Here is a 15430-nt window from a genome sequence, read left to right on the forward strand (position 1 = left end):
CATCTTTCTGACCATTAATTTTGCTTACATTGTATTTGTTTGCATTTGAGTTACCCTCATTTACTAAATTCTTTCCTTAGTACTTCCTGTTCTGTTTTCATAGTTTGTCAGCAGCATTTAGTTTGCTTTAGGAACAATAATAAAATGAAAACCAATTTACTGTTAATGCAGGCACTTCTGAACACTAAGTAGCGACATCAGATACGAGTCCATTTAACATAACCAATGACACAGGAGAACAAGGTCACAGTTAAGGTGATCATGACCTTGGTATTTTTTCATCAAATCTCTCTTTTCCCATTTATTTTATATCTCTAGTTGTTCCCATGTCCCTAGTTGTTCCTATATCATCTTCCAAGATGGAAATTTATTGTCAAGAAGGAATAAAATAAAATACTTTTTCTGCAGAGGATGCAAGGAAAGAACATTCTAGTTTTATTATTCTTTCTCCTGAAAATTATTTATCAACTAATGAAGACATGGAGGTATTTCAAAAATACAGCATTCCTGAAAATAATTAACTGCTTTGGAAGTTCTCAAGAGTTCAAGTGCCAGGGACAAAACACACATGATGTGTATGTATACAGGATACAAGAATTTAGAGGCTTCAGAACTCTTACATATATGTAAGTATCTACCTAGTGGTGCAACACGCTGCACTGTTGAAATAAAACTATGCTCACTTACACTTTCACATGCAAAAACTGTGCCTGTACAGAAATAAGAAAACTTGGAAAGAAGTCTCTGGATAGCCAAGGACTCTGTCCTCCTGCAGAGGCAGCAAAAAGTTAGAGAAAAGACTATAGGCAGATTCAAAAGCAAAGAATTATTAGGGTAAGTATCATTATTAGAATTTTTCTCATATTATTTACAGTGCCTTTAGCATGGAGAAAAGGAGGATATAATGATTGTTTCAGCAGGGATTTAGTGCTGTCTGCACTGCTCTCACTCTACAGATTCGTTTAAAATTAAGTCAACAAGTTACAAATGTTAAAATTTGATTTATCTCTTTACATTACAGTTATAAATATACATATAGGTATTTGCTTTTCCTAGCATATCAAGCCTCTAACAGTAAAAACTGGTATAGCTCCCCTGAAATCAATGACATTTAGCTATTCATAACCATGAAAATGTTAGTTAATAGTCTGATGGAATCCTAAACAACAGACGGAAGTGCAAAGTTTCTGAGCCTCCACACACAAACTTTAGCTCTTATACCTCACTGCATCACTGGGAATTAGTGATTTGACTTTTAAAACTACTACCTACTACTCTAACATCTTTCAGAGAACTTCTGATATCTGGCTCTTCCATGTATGTTGTCCTTTAACTAGCTTTATTAAGCACAGTTTGTTATACAAGAAAACATAAATTTAGGAGATTAATTTATGCTACGGTTATATTTCAAGACAATACAAATGTATGTATCATACAGAAATTTGCATCACACAAAATCAATGCACCAATAACTGTTATTTATGCAACTCTGTCTTTTCTACAATAAACAATGAGGCAAAACAAAATACAAAACCAGCAGTAATGCAGGACGAAAATATTTGTTGCACAGCTCAGTTTAGAAAGATAAAACACATACCTTTTCATGTTTCTTCATAAAGTTGGTCTTTCTAATTTTCCCATGATGCTGTAAACAACAGAAAAGCAAATTCCTATGTAAATTATTTTATGCTCCTTCTATAGCAAAAATAGAAACAAAACAGTCAACAAAAAATATGTATACTCAACATATGGTAGCACACTAGTCTAGGCCTGCTTCTTTCACCCCAAGTATTTCTGCCTGATGTTACCAGCAATTCTTCTTACTAGAAGCCCTAAAATTATGCTTGCTATACTTCTTGCAAAGCCAAAAACCAACACACTAGTATTACTTGCTGACATGCATAAGGTGTTTTTCTTCTGATCTAATCAGGGACTGATGAGAAGAGACAGTAAAAATTTGGTTTTAATTCAACTTCATGGCACCGTCCTCCTCTTATGCTCAATCATCTAACAAAAAAGACAGAGATTTCATGTCTTTCTCTTTCCAGAGAAGTTTAAATGATGGCCACTTCATTTTCAAATTACGCATGCATACAATCCATCTGAATTTTCACCTTTTCTCTGATCCATTTTAGAATTTGGATGGTATGCAAGTTGGCAGAATGACAAAAAGGAATTCGATCAATACCATACAAATATAGTTCAAGGTGCAGGAGCTAAATGACAAACAGAAAGAAGGAAGGAGCATCATTTAAAAAGGCACAGCTTTAAAGCAACCTTAAGAAAGGAAGGACTGTGCAAAGAAAATAAAGTGTTCTTGTATGTCAACTGAAAATGTGAGAGAAAGACAAGGACAGAAATATAGTAAATGACATAACAAGGTTACAAATCAATAAGCGAAAAGAGACACATGAAGGATGACGTATAAATGATACAAAATTAGTGGAGCAGTACAATATTCTTTAAACTGTGAAGTGCTGTTTCTCTAAGTATACCTTATAAGCATGCTCAATGAATCAGGGGAAAAAATATCTCAATCGGGGAAAAAATATCTCAAAAGAAAGAATTCTTTTTCATTATAATGTTTAAAATCTTGTACTTATTATTTGTGGACCTCAATACTCAGCCACTGCAAAATGATCTCAGCAACTGTGGCTTTTCTTGACTGACATCTGAAAAGCTTAATATTAGACAAGGCTTTTAAGTTTCCTTTACATAATTTGCCAGACTAAAAAAAAAGGATTAGCTCATTCAATTAATACCTATCATATTAGAAATGAGATAGGTATCATACCTATACATAGAGACAGCAAAGCAATCTTTTTATCATGCCTTTGAAAAGAAGACTAGGTGATAACAGACTTTTTGGAGAGGGAAGTGATCAAGCCTGAGGTTACACAGTGATGGATCACAACTGCATTCATACATTTTAAGGATTATGCTGGAATCTCCATATGGCATATTTAAGTTTCAAAGTGTTTCAAAGCAAGTGAGCAGGCGCCCTATTTCTGTGCAAGCACAAAGAAACATTAAATTCAGAGCTACTTTTCAGTTACTTTTTAATCCTGTTTCCTATTAAAATGATAAAATTAAGACTTCGTATAGTTTGCTATTTTTTTGCTTGTTTTAAAGATTACCTTTCAAAACCAGCTTTGTGTTTTTCTCAATCTACTGCAAAGCTCTTGAATTTTCACAAAACTAACAGCAGCAATGCCGATTATGACTTCATTGCTTTATCAGGCTGTTAGCATTCCAATCTGCCACAAACTGTAACTTTAGCTGTAGTATAGCCTAGCACCCACACCAGTAGTGCAGATTAGCAGCTAAATGGCCATTTTTTGTTTGCATCTAGCACTCTTTAGTGAAATCACTCCAAAAGATCCTTTTCTGTAACCTACTCTGAATCTCATTATAAACCTGATAAAACCATTTTCTATTTTTACAGTCCACATGAGTCAAAACCTTGAACCCACCAAAAGTGTTGGTTTTGTTGGACTTTGAGATGCAGCTGTTTCTGAAATTCACCTTAGCACCTGACTAAGTGCTAACTGCTATCACATCATACATGGAGCAAGAACAGGAACTTCTCCTGTTTATACAAGTCTTGAGGAAAAATACTGAATATCACTGATTGAAGCAGGGACCATGAAGATATTTCAAAAACCTAAGAAGCTCATGCTTACTGCACACAAGTTTGGCAGGCTTCATGTGCAAGAACAGATCCTAACTTCAGAGATACTAAAAAAGGCGAAAGGAAAAAAAATTAAATTGAGAAGGTTATTCGGTGAACACAAACAAGAAAGATGAGGCACTTTTTGATAACATGCTTCATTGACTTGACTCTTGTGAGCTTTCCTATTTGAGTTCCAAGACTGATACGAAAATATCTGGGCGAAATCACTTTTTCAGCAAATAAATCTCTTACAAAGAAATTGCTTTGGCCATGAGAGAAGAACAAAGGTTGCCCATACGGAAAACTTGTAAATCTGCACTTATTATAAGTAATCCTCTATTCTTCTCAGCTTTCAATGTAAGATCATACCAGAAACATGAAACCCATATTTAAACTAAAAACATACTAGGATATCATTACTAGAACTGCAGTAACTTCTCAAACCATATGTCTACTTGTTTTTAACTCAAGAGGGAAGAAAACAATCATATTTTTTACAAATTTGTCTTGTTCCCATTTTCACACCGATCTATCATGAATACCATAAATTTATACACACATGCATACATTAATACATACTGTGATAATGTAGAAAATCTTGAAGTTAGTAAAATGCATAGAAAGCGTAACTGCCTAATAACTTTTCTTGTATCTGTCTTCCTGCCCACATTTTCTCAAATTAAGACTTCAAAAACAACACAACGAGGTAAGCTTGAGGAGCATGAAGATTCTGGGTACAAAAGACACAGGCTACAAACTATGGCACCACAGCATTTGTTTGCAGCATGACCACAACATGGCCCAAAGACAAAAATTCAACCTGTACATGTCAAGAACTTACAGAAAATGGAATTTATACCATGATTTGAAAATAAGGATTAATACATTCATCCTAAAACATGCATTAAAACATTTGCTAAGGCACACGAAAAACAGCAAGGTGGTTGGTGACAGCCAACATGGTTTCACCAAGGGGAAATCCTGCCTGACCAATTTGGTGGCTTTCTATGATGGGGCTACGGAACTGATGGACAGAGGCAGAGCAGTTGACGCCATCTACCTGGACTTGTGCAAAACATTCGACACTGTCCCACACAACATCCTTGCCTCTAAAATGGAGAGACACCAATTTGATGGATGGACCACGCAGTGGATAAAGAAATGTCTGGATGGCTGCACACAAAGGGTTGTGGTCAAAGGCTCAATGTCCAGCTGGAGACCAGTAACGAGTGGTGTCCCTCAGGGATCGGTGTTGGGACCTGTCTTGTTCAACATCTTTGTGGGTGACATGGACAATGGAATTGAGTGCGCCCACAGCAAGTTTGCCGACGACACCAAGCTGTGTGGCTCGGTTGATACGCTGGAGGGAAGGGATGTCACCCAGAGGGACCTGGACACACTTGTGAGGTGGGCCGACGCCAACCTCATGAAGTTTAACCAAGACAAGTGCAAGGTCCTACACCTGGGTCAGAGCAATCCCAGGCACAGCTGCAGGTTGGAACTAGATGATCTTAAGGTCCTTTCCAACCCTAGCTATTCTATGATTACCATCATTTCAACACAACATGTGCCAGGTAATGGAACCACATCTTCTGCAAAAGCAATTGTTTCTATTTTTCTGTTTCACAATTAAAATTACATAAAGAAGTTAACAATGCATTATGTCATTTTACTTCATTAAACACTAATGCAGTTGTTGTTTGTATCTTACTCCTGTGGCTTATACCTAAGGACTTTGCAGGCATTCCTCTAAAATCTTTACAAACTGTTGCTATACCAACTTACAAAAGCAAAGCAGATACTTGCACTGTAACAGTGTTACATATGTTTTGACATGAAGAAGAAGATTGGTTTATTAGACATTAATAATGACTACATGATTACCAATCACAATATGTGATCTACAGAGAAGCTTCTGATCACAACAAATGAACCACACATAGAAACAGAGCTCAAAATGAAGAGTTTTAAAATAGGAAATTCAGTATGCAGGAATCCATTAAGCAACACTAAGAAAAAAATCTCATTACCTTAAGAAAGAACCTCTTATCTGTCCTAACAGGATTGTAGGAGGCAAGGTAAGCAGCTATTAGAAGAAATTTGGAGTAATAAGGAAGTTCCACATGTGTATGTGCAGAAAGTCCTATAAAATAAACAAACATTTTATGAGTCACCAAAACACTCTGAACATCCACAAACCTCAAATTCAACTTGTTTGCATTCTTCTTTTCCTGCTGTCCTGCTCTACTGCTGTTACTAAATGAATATGGCTGCTTTTTCAATCCCATTATCAAAGACAAAAAAATCAGTGAAGGGCCAAGGAATGGCATGAAGCTACCCTGTACAACTACCTGAAAGGATGATGGAGAGAGAAGCTGGTCTCTTCTCTCAAGCAACAAGTGACAGGACAAAAGGAAACAGCTTAAAATTGTGTCAGGGGACGTTTAGATTGGATATTAGGAATAATTTCTTCACCAAAAGGGTATTCAGGCATTGGAACAGGCTGCCCAGGGAAGCGGTGGAGTCACCATCCTTGGAAGTGTTAAAAAGCCATGCAGATGAGGCCCATAGTGACATGGTTTAGTGCTGGCCTTGGCAGTGCTGGAGTAACAGTTGGACTTGATTAACTTTAAAGGTCTATTCCAAATATAGGAAATAGATGGATGATTGATACTATTTTAACACAGTATCAAAACAAATGGCTAAATTTTACCTACTATCTAAAGAAGAAATTATTTGTCATGATAAATAATATGGAAAACGTGTTCCCAAACTATGAACTGGTCAAAAGACCATGAGCAACAGACACCACCAGGAAAATGTAAACGAAGGCTGGCAGATATATTGAGATTCAACTTTCAAGCCTATCTAAAGCATAACCTCAACAAAGCCATACTCCTGTAACAAAAGAGCTGAAAGAATTCTTGTGATTCTGACATTTCTCTTTTTCAAGAAACTGGGACACAGGACAGGTGTTTTGTTTAGGAATGTGTTAATCCCGTGTAAATAACACACCGGATATAGTATTCCTTCCTCCCCACTCAGACAATTCTGCCAGTTGGCACACAGAGGTTCGACCATCAGGGCTCAGCCCATTCCTCCTCCATTCCAACATAAGAAATACTTAAGAAATTCCTCCTCCATTCCTACCTAAGAAATCTGCTTTTCCCACAAAGGGCCTTAGGAAAAATTAAAGCCAGTATCTATGCTAGGGAAAAAAATAGTAACAGTCCTTTGCAGAGCAACTTCTCAAAAAACATTATTACCCTGAACTATAACTGAATGCTAATAGGTAGCCTCATCTATATAGTTTCCTTCACGTGTTTTCAGGTAACAATGACCAAGTCAAACTGAAAAGCACATATTTCACACTACAAGCCCCTACAGAGTTACTGTATCTTATACCTTTCAGCTGTCCAGGTTCTTCATTATCACGCTGTAAGTGCTCCCACTGTGAGCTAAAACGGATAATGCAAATACATAAAGACAAAGTACTTGTTAGTCTTTTGGAGACAACTATCTACTTGGTATATTGTATTTCAATTCCATGACACTGGCTAGGATACAGTTGGTAAGAGCATCATTAAAAACACCACATCATACTACCCTGCACTTAAGTTTTAATAATGTGCAGACTATGCATATTTGAAAAATTGCAGAAAGTAACGGCATATTAAGGTATAAATGTGAGTACAAGCTAACTGCAAAGTACCCGTTTCTTTCCATTCAACTACCACCAGTAAGCAAATATAAATAGGGTTCTAAGTTTCAACACTTAGAACACTATTGTGTTCCAGAAGTAGATAAAAAGTAAAAACACTGATGGTTTGGCTTTTATTTATCTGCTTAATAATCATTTATGCTAGCAAGAACAATACTATAATTACTTTGTAATGTAATTTTGAAGTCTATGTAATAAACAAAGCAATATTCACTCTTCACTGAAAAATTTTCAAGACATCAAGATGGAACATTCTGTCAGTGAAAAATGCCTACAAGCAGTTTGCTATGTTCCTAAACAATAGCAAAAAATTTCACTTCAGAATTTCCCCCTAAGGAATGACATTGTCAGGAATTCCATGATTTTAGATCATTTTTGTATATCGCAAAGTCTGCTAGAGCACCAGTGCTTTTTGTTTTGGTTCTTTAAAGATCTGGTCTAGTGGAAGGTGTCCTTGCTTGTGGCAGTGGGGTTGGAACTAGACCATCTTTAAGGTCCCTTCCAACCCAAACCATTCTATGATTCTATCTTTATGAACTGGGTTTACCAGCCATAAACTGCAAAACTTCTGAAAACAGTTTAATGAGAGCTGATGTAATACTCAAATTATAATGAACGAGCAAAGTTTTTACGCAGTATCTATTCTACAGGTAGAGGAAAAAAAAGGTTCCTTTTCTGATTCTATGATTTTATGATCTTAGTTCAGGTAGCACATATGCCAGTAGCAAAGTTCTAGAGCTGTTACTTACAACTTGAAGAGAAGCCCAGAGTAATTACAGTTCTGCAGCCAGAAAAACTGATACGGTCATTTTAATTCCTCAACCATTTACTGGTACACAGAGGTAAATCCTAGAACTATTATGCAGAAACTGGAATTTATTATTAAAAACCCATTAAAGCTCAAATTCATAATGAAACTGTAAAGAGGGAAATCTAGTTATTTGGAAACAGTTCATAAGTTATTATATCATAATCTTGTATCACACCCTAATTAGAGTAGGCAATTACACAATATAAAAAGTCAGGAAGATCCTGAGTAGACTGTGTAATGAAGATCAATATTGAGTATAAATACATATTTGAATCAAATAGGATGCTGCCTCATTGTACAGTGAAGTCTAGCTCATATGAAGTAAAATCAATTCTCTTTTTGAACAATCACTCTTCCAAAACATTCAGCAAGGACTGATACTACACACACAGGTTCAGTTACCAGAATACTCTATGGCCTCAATGACATTCAAAGGGAAAAAAAAAAATAAATCATTATGTAACAAGATAAAGAAATCAAACACTACTGAGGATCTGTCAAGTCAACTTAACCAGTGGGTTTTATGCTACGCCTGTATACTCTGTTAATGGATTCTCATGCTGGGCAGTTTCATACATGACAGAAAATGGATCTATCTGCATGACCATCAGTGGAAAAAGAGAACATAACCTGCTGCCATTACTTTACTTATTAAATATTTTATACACTACCATTTTGTTTTCAATTTTCCTCTTGAGATACCCTCTTTCTAACATTATATGGCAAGAAAGAAATGCACATTAAAGAAAAAAAGATTGTATCAAAAATGAACACTAGGCGTGAAACATAATGGAGAAAGTAAATATTCAGAGAGAAAGCTTGTGAAAAGCAGCACCATCAACAAAACAAAGAAGCCCTTGCCCCCCAGATTACCTGGATATTTCCCGGAGATAAACAGTCTGCATTGCCTTCTTCAAATGAGGTTCAATATTCTTCCAGAGTTTGCGAGAGTCACGTTCATTTGCTGCACCAAGCCAGAATCAATTCTGTTAAACATTTAACTCACACAACACTAAAACTCTTATTCCTGAGACCTGAACAGTCACAGACATGATAAAAGTCATCTAACACCCTGACTCTGAAATGCTGCATTAAGATGATGCACCATCATCATCCATTTGCAAGCACGTGCTATCATGCAAGACTGTTTCTCTGTGGTTATCCTGAGAAACTCTTGGACAGGTTGGCAGAACATCTGCTCTCATTTTCTCCTCTTAGCCTTGGCAGAGGAATGACTTATGCCATTACTTTGCAGAAGTCCTGGTGGTGAACAGAAAGATTTATAGGATGGAAGCAAGTTTTCACAGTATTTCCATAAAACACCACTGAAAAACGTCAACTAGTGCTTCCATTGCAGGTGCTGCCTACTGGGTGCAACTGGAATAAGCAATGCCGTTTTCACCAGAAATGGTCACAAGACAATGAGGATCGAAGCAAAGTCCTCCACAAAACCCACAGGAGGTCACCTGCACTCCTATACACGTGCTCAAATTAAAGACAGAAGCTTACCTTCTCCTGTGGCCACTGGTTCACAGTATTTAGAAAAATTAAGCGCTGCCTACAGAAAGAAGTACGACACATTAAAAAGGTCCATTACAGTTGATCTAGCTACAGAATATAATAAGCAGCATAATTCATTACTTTGCAAAACCAAGGAATTATTTTTCAGTCAATAATTACACTGATTGCTTCTAAACATTATATTGTTAAATGTCACATACTTCTGTAGATTAAAATACAAAAAGAAGTAATCTCTCACAGGTTACTTGGTTTTGTATCCAATCTCAGCATAATCTGTTTACTGTACTCAGAGGTTGCATTTGTTGGGTTTTTTTTAAATAACATAGTAATTAAACATTACAAATGCAATAAAAATGTTTTCACAAACTTGTTTTACATCTCCCTTCATTTTTAGATTAAGTTGTCCATTCCAGGAGCAGTTCAGCATGTTCAAAAGTAGGCCACACATACAGAAGCAGAAGTTGCTTTTAAGAAGACAAAACAAAAAACCCAAATGACAAAAATCCTGCTAACACATTCCACATTCAAAGGAACTCCTTTGCCTAAGGTAAGATTGAGAGACCTTTGGCAATGTTGTAATCTAGACTTTTCTCTGTACTTACTAAATCAGTATCACACAGAATTTTGTAAAAGAACAATCCTCACATTTCATTTTCCTTTTGTTCTGTTGCACCTTATTAAATCTCTGTGCCAGTATTCAGAACTAGTAACTTCCACATGTAAATCTAATTCCAGAATGTATTATTAATAATCATGCATAATAACATACACATTTAGAGTCTGTATTAGACACTGTGGAGTTGTTCAGAAGCCTATGGACAGTTGTATGTGTCTCTTCTACGGAAGAGACTTGTCAAGCACAAGAAGAATTTAGTGCCCAACTAGGTAAATATTTTCATAATGTTGGTATTTCACAACACACACAGACAGTGCATCTAAGGCTAATGGAATTATTCTAACAAGCAGAGCCATTCACATACATGTCTAGAAGAACTGTGATCCTAGTTTCCATTTGTACAGCCATCGGATTTCAGCATTGTCATATAAATGAAAAACCTATATAGTTAACAGATAAGTTCAGCTTCTCGATGGAAATGTAGGCAGGACATTCAGGTCATCTCACTAGCACAGATTTGTTTACTAATCATAACCACTGATCACTTCAAACTTTTCCTTGTACACAATATAGTTAGTTAAATAATAATCTGATGAGCTAGTAACTGTTCCTGATATTCAGCTTTTCTTATGCAAAGGTCACCACCAAGTAATTTTTTTTTCTTCTGTTAGTTTGTTTGCTATTGCATTATCCAATTATATATGATCAAAACTCCTTTTTCCAAATAGCTTCAATGTATTTTTGTTCCCTTAGGCATGACTACACTGCAGGAACTTTGACTTACCTATTTTATTCTTAATTCCAAAAGAAAGTTCATAAAAACATTTATGTCAATCCTCACTTCTCTAGGCCTTCGAATCAAATTAATATGCTATGTTTCTGTTAAACTGCAACAGATCTGGCTTGTAGCAGCTTGGTTACCTTAAAATCCTTTGTAGGATGCAAGCCAAGTGAAAATTTTACCCTCTTAAATAAGACAGGAAAATGTGTAAAATCTTAAGTTAAATTTCCCATAAAGTTGAAGTATAAAGAACACTGGGTGGCAAGTTACATTTAATAAACATGGAAAATAACAGAACGCAAGGTTGGACACGGTGAGACCGTGTAATTGGAAGTTATTCCTTCAAACGTTGAAAGCAACTGCTTTCCATTGCATAGCCCACAAAACAAATACAACAGAAGGCTATTTGGGGATTACAGAAGTCCATGCAAGCAAGAAGGCAGCAGTAAGACAAAAACCACATAACCACATGTAGAAAGAACTTGAAGAGAAAAAAAGGAGTGAGGCCTATCTTTGCTTGAAAGATAAAAATCATAACTATTACTTCCTCTGACTGAATTGCAAACAAGCAAAATCATTAACTTAGTCTGAAATGCAGCTGTCTGTCAAAAATTGCTGCAGTTGTAGCAATTGCTTCCACTGTACTTATCAGTAGGCATAAAAGGTTTCATCACATTTATCTCCTTATGCCAACAAGTGAAAATAGGCAGCCCAGTCTTCTCAGTCACTCTCCGATATTGAGGAGCAGCTTGAGCTCAAAAACCCCAACAGAAGTTCTAGACTGGGTAAACCAAATGCAGACTAGCATCTCATACATTAGTGCAGCTTTTGTTGCCTCTGACTCAAAAACTACATAGCAATGGAAACCCTTTACAGCCAACAAATTGCAACCTTTATTATGGAATTTTAGGGAAGCTGCATTTGAACTAACACATTCTTCAGAGGGTAGATTTAGACTATAAGGAAGGAATTCCTTACAACGAAGGTGGTGAAACACTGGAACAGGTTTTGGCAAAACACATCCTAAAATGAAAGAACAATCCTAAAGGAGGTCATCTCACCAGATGCTGAAGTTCTTTCAGGTCCCTACAGACCATGTAGAAGACACCAAGCAGAATATTGATATATGCAGAATAGAAATCCGCAGAATATTCTGGGGGATGATTCTGAGACAAGATCTTCTGCAGGTGTCCTGTTTAAACAAAAATAAGTTTTGCTTATGTAAAGCTAACTTAATAAACTGACCACATCTTACAAGTTAAGTGGGAAAACAAACTATAATCATCATTAAAAAAAACCAAACCCAAATCCACCAAAATCTATACTGATTAAAAGAACCAGCAAATATAGTGGAACCAAAATTTTACTTTGACATGTTTTGGCAGGTGGAAAAATACAAGTCTTTCAGAGGTTGTATGAATACAGACTTTTACATCCCAGCAGCTATTACATATTCCCAATTTCGTAAAAGGCATACTAATAGACACAGAAAAAGCATTTGGATGTTGTTTGATAAAGTAGTATTCAATCCCCAAAAGCAGATTAAAGAATTATCTTACCTATGCTGTAGTCAGGAAAATACAAGGTGAACGGCTCAAAGCAGCCAGTATTTGGACGAAACAGTTCCCATACTATTTCACTGAGCAGGATAACTGTCACATTTCTGTCAGTCTACATGGAGGGGGTGGGAGAAGTGAAGGGAAGAGAGGGAGTGACAGATAGGCAGGGAAAGAAAAAGTAACACTGCATGTTATAATATCAGTGAGACAAATTATTGCTGTGACATTTCTGTTCCACAAAAATCACCAAATGTTCAATACAAATTACTAGGATAGTAATGAAGCTTCAGCTGGCCTAATCAAGAAGCTCACAGATTTGAAGATTTTCATAATTATATGATATTTTCCCTGCATCCCTTGCCATTTCACTGACATGTAAGCTTTGTGGAGTGGTAAGAGTTCTGCTATTAGACAATACCAAGTAATTCCATCACTTACTTCCAAAATTAAAACAGCATTTTACTTTGGTAACTAAACCCAGTCTTTCAGAACAAACAGGGAAAGTTAAAAAGCAAAAGAAAGCTCACTGCTTTCTGAAGCCAGCTATATAGTGCTTTACTTTAAAGGTAAGCTGGTCTTTAAAAACCAACAAAAAACATCTCAAAACAAAAACCTAGTACTAACTGTGTGCTTTACCAACTAATTTAGTAGTTACTGACAATGGCTATACATAGCAAAATATTATTTTTAACCTAGTTTTTACTGACAATCTGCTTTGAGTTTGATGTTTTGGTTAATAGATAACAAAACACTTCATATAAAAAATAAAATATGCTTCCTTATTTTGGTCACCCTTCAATTTACCAGCTTTTTTTCTATGAAGCTGACTATCTGTGAGGATGATGCATCATTCTTTTTGCAAGGTTTCTGCAATCATACTAAAAATTCTGCATAACAAATGATGCTTTTAAATATGGTTCTTCCAGAAGCACACTTCAAAACTATCAAAGCACCTCAAGAAAGTAAAAGGAAGTAACCTGACTGAATTGACAATGCTTAATATGAGCTGTGAATGACTTGAAGAAAAAGTTTAAATGCTATTTCCCTCCCCTGAAATACAGGGAGAATCTTCTTTTATTTACTCATCCCACTTTTCTTTTATTTACTCATCCTACTTTTAATTACTCATGCCCAAAGTGGCACACACCCATATTCTTTGCTGTTTCTTCTTTCTCTGTTTTTATGGACATTTTCAAATTATTATTATTTTAATGAGAGCACCTTTCTGTAGTTTTCTTTCAACTGAGTTCCTCTCCCAGATTTCCTAGTATTTTAGCTGAGGAAAGTACTAGGGATTTTCAGTTCGGTTCCTGACGGACTTTCAATATGAAAAATCTAAGTACTTCTCACCTTCATCCTCACAGAACTCAAGCATCCTATGACCCAGTCTTTGCCAATCATCCCCCAGTCCCACAAAATCTTTCACCACTAATGAAGTTTCTTGTCTCTTTTCACCCCAGGAAAGGAAGTGATGCAGGAGATGTTCCTACATTCCTTCGCAACAACAGCTGCACAACAGTTTTACAAAGTCTCAGTCCAGAATCTAGAATTTAAGCAACTGGAATCTCAGCATTTAGTAAAGCTGACAAACTACTTGGAGGTAACTTTTGAATTTGAGGGTGTTTCTCTAGTACATTTAAGTCTTAGCTTTTATGGTCCCTGAACAGCAATCATAAGCCTAAGTTTTCCTCCTTTCTCTGTCTGACAGGTTGTTTCTGCTTCAGGGGCAGCAAAATCTAGAACACAGGCAGAACAGACAAAAGGAGATGGAAGATGCACCAGCTGCCAGGATTAAGAACACAGCTGTGAATCAGTCTTCATTCAGCACACAGGGAAATCAATGTCACCAGAAGATTAAGAGTACCACACACAAAGTCTTGATATGACAAGTGTAATTTCAGCTATTTAGATGTTCAGACATTTCAAAGTACCACCATCTTCTGGCTTTGTCTTCGGCTTCTTTTCAGAGAATGCACTATTTTTCCTTATTCCAAGGCATAAGCTTTGATACTTCCGAAGTGAGAGAGGGAAAGATATAGTAGTCAACTCCAGTCAGAAACATACTGTGGCACAATTCCAGTGGAAGTGTAAAAACTCTCTGCCAACCTAAAGCACATTCACAGCTGCTGAACTGTGCAGCCCCAGCCACAATTATTCAGCTGGTGGTCTACTGACCTTTCTCAAGCCACCATGCAGTGTTCAGAATCTTCATGTGGGAGAAACTTAAGGAAAACAAACACTTCCCGAGTTGCAAATTCACACTTCCTATGCTGAATTCACTCACTCAGTGTTGTTTGGGCTCTTTTGACTCAGCAGCTGACTCAGAAGCAGACTTTGGATTTCCACTCAAACATCTGACAAACTCTAAACGGGGCTGTATTTATTTATTTGTACCAAGCTAACAGGAGCCACTGAAGCTTCTCCTTACAGATTATTGTCTGCCTGAGGTTTTTTTCTGCAATTATTAGAAAAATATAAACGAAGAGTAGAAAAATTTCAAATTCTTCTTAAAACCAATATTCTAGAAAAGACAGCCGTGCATCTGATACCAGCCCCAAAGGAATCTGTAACAGATCAAGTATCATAAAAAAAAACATACTATCAAACAGAATTCAAATAAAAACCCAGAAAAAACCTAAGAGTATAAGAAAAATCTGACAATGTTTAAATTCTGCTTCAGTTTCTAGCTTTGACCGCTGCCAGTTGTTTATTGGGGGGGGGGGGGGGGGGTAAATTTTTCACATTTTT

General features: G+C 36.5%; 1 protein-coding gene across 1 annotated transcript in view; it reads right to left on the reverse strand.

Annotated features, from left to right (window-relative positions):
- ORC5 (origin recognition complex, subunit 5) overlaps positions 1-15430 on the reverse strand; it is a 69388-nt gene that overhangs the window by 43725 nt on the left and 10233 nt on the right. The window contains exons 5-11 of the mRNA XM_010011931.1: positions 12683-12794; positions 12185-12315; positions 9715-9763; positions 9079-9169; positions 7079-7131; positions 5704-5816; positions 1598-1645 (exon numbers count right to left, since the gene is read on the reverse strand). Of these exons, the coding sequence (XP_010010233.1) occupies positions 1598-1645; positions 5704-5816; positions 7079-7131; positions 9079-9169; positions 9715-9763; positions 12185-12315; positions 12683-12794 (597 nt within the window). The remainder of the gene's footprint in view (positions 1-1597; positions 1646-5703; positions 5817-7078; positions 7132-9078; positions 9170-9714; positions 9764-12184; positions 12316-12682; positions 12795-15430) is intronic.

Source organism: Nestor notabilis, unplaced genomic scaffold, assembly GCF_000696875.1.
Source record: "Nestor notabilis isolate BGI_N333 unplaced genomic scaffold, ASM69687v1 scaffold2013, whole genome shotgun sequence".
NCBI lineage: Eukaryota > Metazoa > Chordata > Aves > Psittaciformes > Psittacidae > Nestor > Nestor notabilis.